The sequence below is a fragment of the Alosa pseudoharengus genome, unplaced genomic scaffold, assembly GCF_046254945.1.
Source record: "Alosa pseudoharengus isolate Yale_2024_CS ecotype anadromous, Long Island Sound unplaced genomic scaffold, YU_APseudo_1.1 YU_APseudo_1.1_scf_24, whole genome shotgun sequence".
Classification (NCBI taxonomy): Eukaryota; Metazoa; Chordata; class Actinopteri; order Clupeiformes; family Clupeidae; genus Alosa; species Alosa pseudoharengus.
In genome coordinates, this window is record NW_027468689.1 from 2557674 (window position 1) to 2559874 (window position 2201).

General features: G+C 43.8%; 1 protein-coding gene across 1 annotated transcript in view; it reads left to right on the forward strand.

The window, feature by feature from the left end:
- map3k2 (mitogen-activated protein kinase kinase kinase 2) overlaps window positions 1–1074 on the forward strand; it is a 19243-nt gene extending 18169 nt beyond the window's left edge. The window contains exon 13 of the mRNA XM_076302825.1: window positions 692–1074. Within this exon, the coding sequence (XP_076158940.1) occupies window positions 692–870 (179 nt within the window). The 3' untranslated portion in view covers window positions 871–1074. The remainder of the gene's footprint in view (window positions 1–691) is intronic.
- Window positions 1075–2201: the final 1127 nt, after the last annotated feature.

The window sequence follows — 2201 nt, forward strand, 5'->3', positions numbered from 1 at the left end:
AGATCGAGAATGGTACAGGAAGGAAGTCTGTGAGCCTGCCAGAGAAGCAAAGTGTATTAGTGTAGTGGAGGTCATTCACAATGCCAGAGAAGGTTCCTCTAAAGCAAAGTGTATTAGTGTAGTGGAGGTCATTCACAATGCCGAGGCATCACTAAATGAAGGAATGAATGAATGGATGTTTAAGACAAGTCACAGGAGGGATTTACAGGGACATGTTAAGATGATTGTTAACCATGCGCCCATGTATATTTGTGTGTGTGTGTGTGTGTGTGTGTGTGTGTCTGTGTGTGTGTGTGTGTGTGTGTGTGTGTGTGTGTGCGTGTGTGTTTTAACTCCATCTCTCTATTACATTTGTGTGTGTGTGTGTTAACTGCGTCTTTGTGTTTTGTGTGTGTGTGTCTTCACTTAATCTCTGTATTGTGTGTGTGTGTGTGTGTGTGTGTGTGTGTGTGTGTGTTGACTCCATCTGGGTACTTGTGTGTGATCACTCCATGTCTCTGTATTGTTTGTGTGTGTGCGTGTGTGTGTGTTGACTCCATCTGTATGTTTGTGTGTTCACTCCATATCTCTGTATTGTGTGTGTGTGTGTGTGTGTGTGTGTGTGTGTGTGTGTGTGTGTGTGTGTGTGTGTGTGTGTGTGTGTGTGTGTGTGTGTGTGTGTGTGTGTGTGTGTGTGTGTGTGTGTGTGTAGCCCCGCGTGCCCCCACTAACTGGCGCCTGGGGAAGCTATTGGGTCAGGGGGCGTTCGGTCGCGTCTTCCTCTGCTACGATGCAGACACTGGCCGAGAGCTCGCCGTCAAACAGGTGCAGTTTGACCCTGACAGCCCGGAGACCAGCAAGGTGAGGAGTGTGTTTGTGTTTCAGGTTTGAAGTCACATATGTCCTGTTACATCTCTATCTGTGTGTGTGTGTGTGTTTGGTCATGATTCACTTCAGGAAATATGAACACAATGAACAATTACAATGTAACAATTACACTGTTACTTCCCAGAACACCTGTTAGGTGTGAATGAATACTGGGGTTTCCAGGGAAATGAAATACCTGTTTGTGTGTGTGCGCTGTGGACATACCATATGCGTGTGTGTGTGTGTGTGTGTGTGTGTGTGTGTGTGTGTGTGTGTGTGTGTGTATATATATATATATATATATATTAATAATGATTCATGATGCGATTAAGGACCAAGCATAACATGTTCATTTTAATCGTGTGCCGCTAAAGATGTTTTATTTTACACCGTCACTTGTTCTGTTATCACCGATCCTCTTTGGCTGCTGCTATTTTGACCCTTTGATGCACCGTTTTCTGTCCTCAAACGGCCACAGACACTTCCTAGCAAAGCTCCGCTCTTTGCTTCCTAGTAGGCTTCTGCCTGGTCCTCCTCCTGTCGTCATGGAGATGATAAAGTATAGTAGTATAGTATATATACTTTTTTGATCCCGTGAGGGAAATTTGGTCTCTGCATTTAACCCAATCGGTGAATTAGTGAAACACAAACAGCACACAGTGTACACACAGTGAGGTGAAGCACACACTAATCCCGGCGCAGTGAGCTGCCTGCTACAACAGCGGCGCTCGGGGAGCAGTGAGGGGTTAGGTGCCTTGCTCAAGGGCACTTCAGCCGCGGCCCACTGGTCGGGGCTCGAACCGGCAACCCTCCGGTTACAAGTCCAGAGTGCTAACCAGTGGGCCACGGCTGCAACACCAACGCAGTTCTGAATAGCGCTTTTTACTTAAAAAAATAAATTAAAAAAAAACTCCCAGTCGGCTCAGTCTACATGGAAATAAAATATCACAGAAGTTAAGCTAAACATTGTTTACACTCCTACACCGTTACCGAACTGAACATAGTTACCGAAGATAGGGCCTAGGTTATTTCTGTTTGTTATGCACTTCATTGCAATGTGCTGTAGGCCTAAGCTACATTTTGCACATGCACTTGTGCATATTTCTCAATATGGAAAGTTCCTTATTTTCAACTGAACTTAAAGATAATGAATGTGTGGAGTATTTTTTGTTTGTTATGCCCTTTTATAATGTGAGTACATTTTGTGCATGCACTTCTGCTGTAGCATTTATTTCATTTTATTCAGGCAATATTTTTAAGAAGACATTGTGTTGCCTCAGGCCCCCTGCTCAGCTTTTAAAATTTGATTTGCAATAATCAAATACGTCCTAAAGTTAAGTTCATAAAGTAACTTT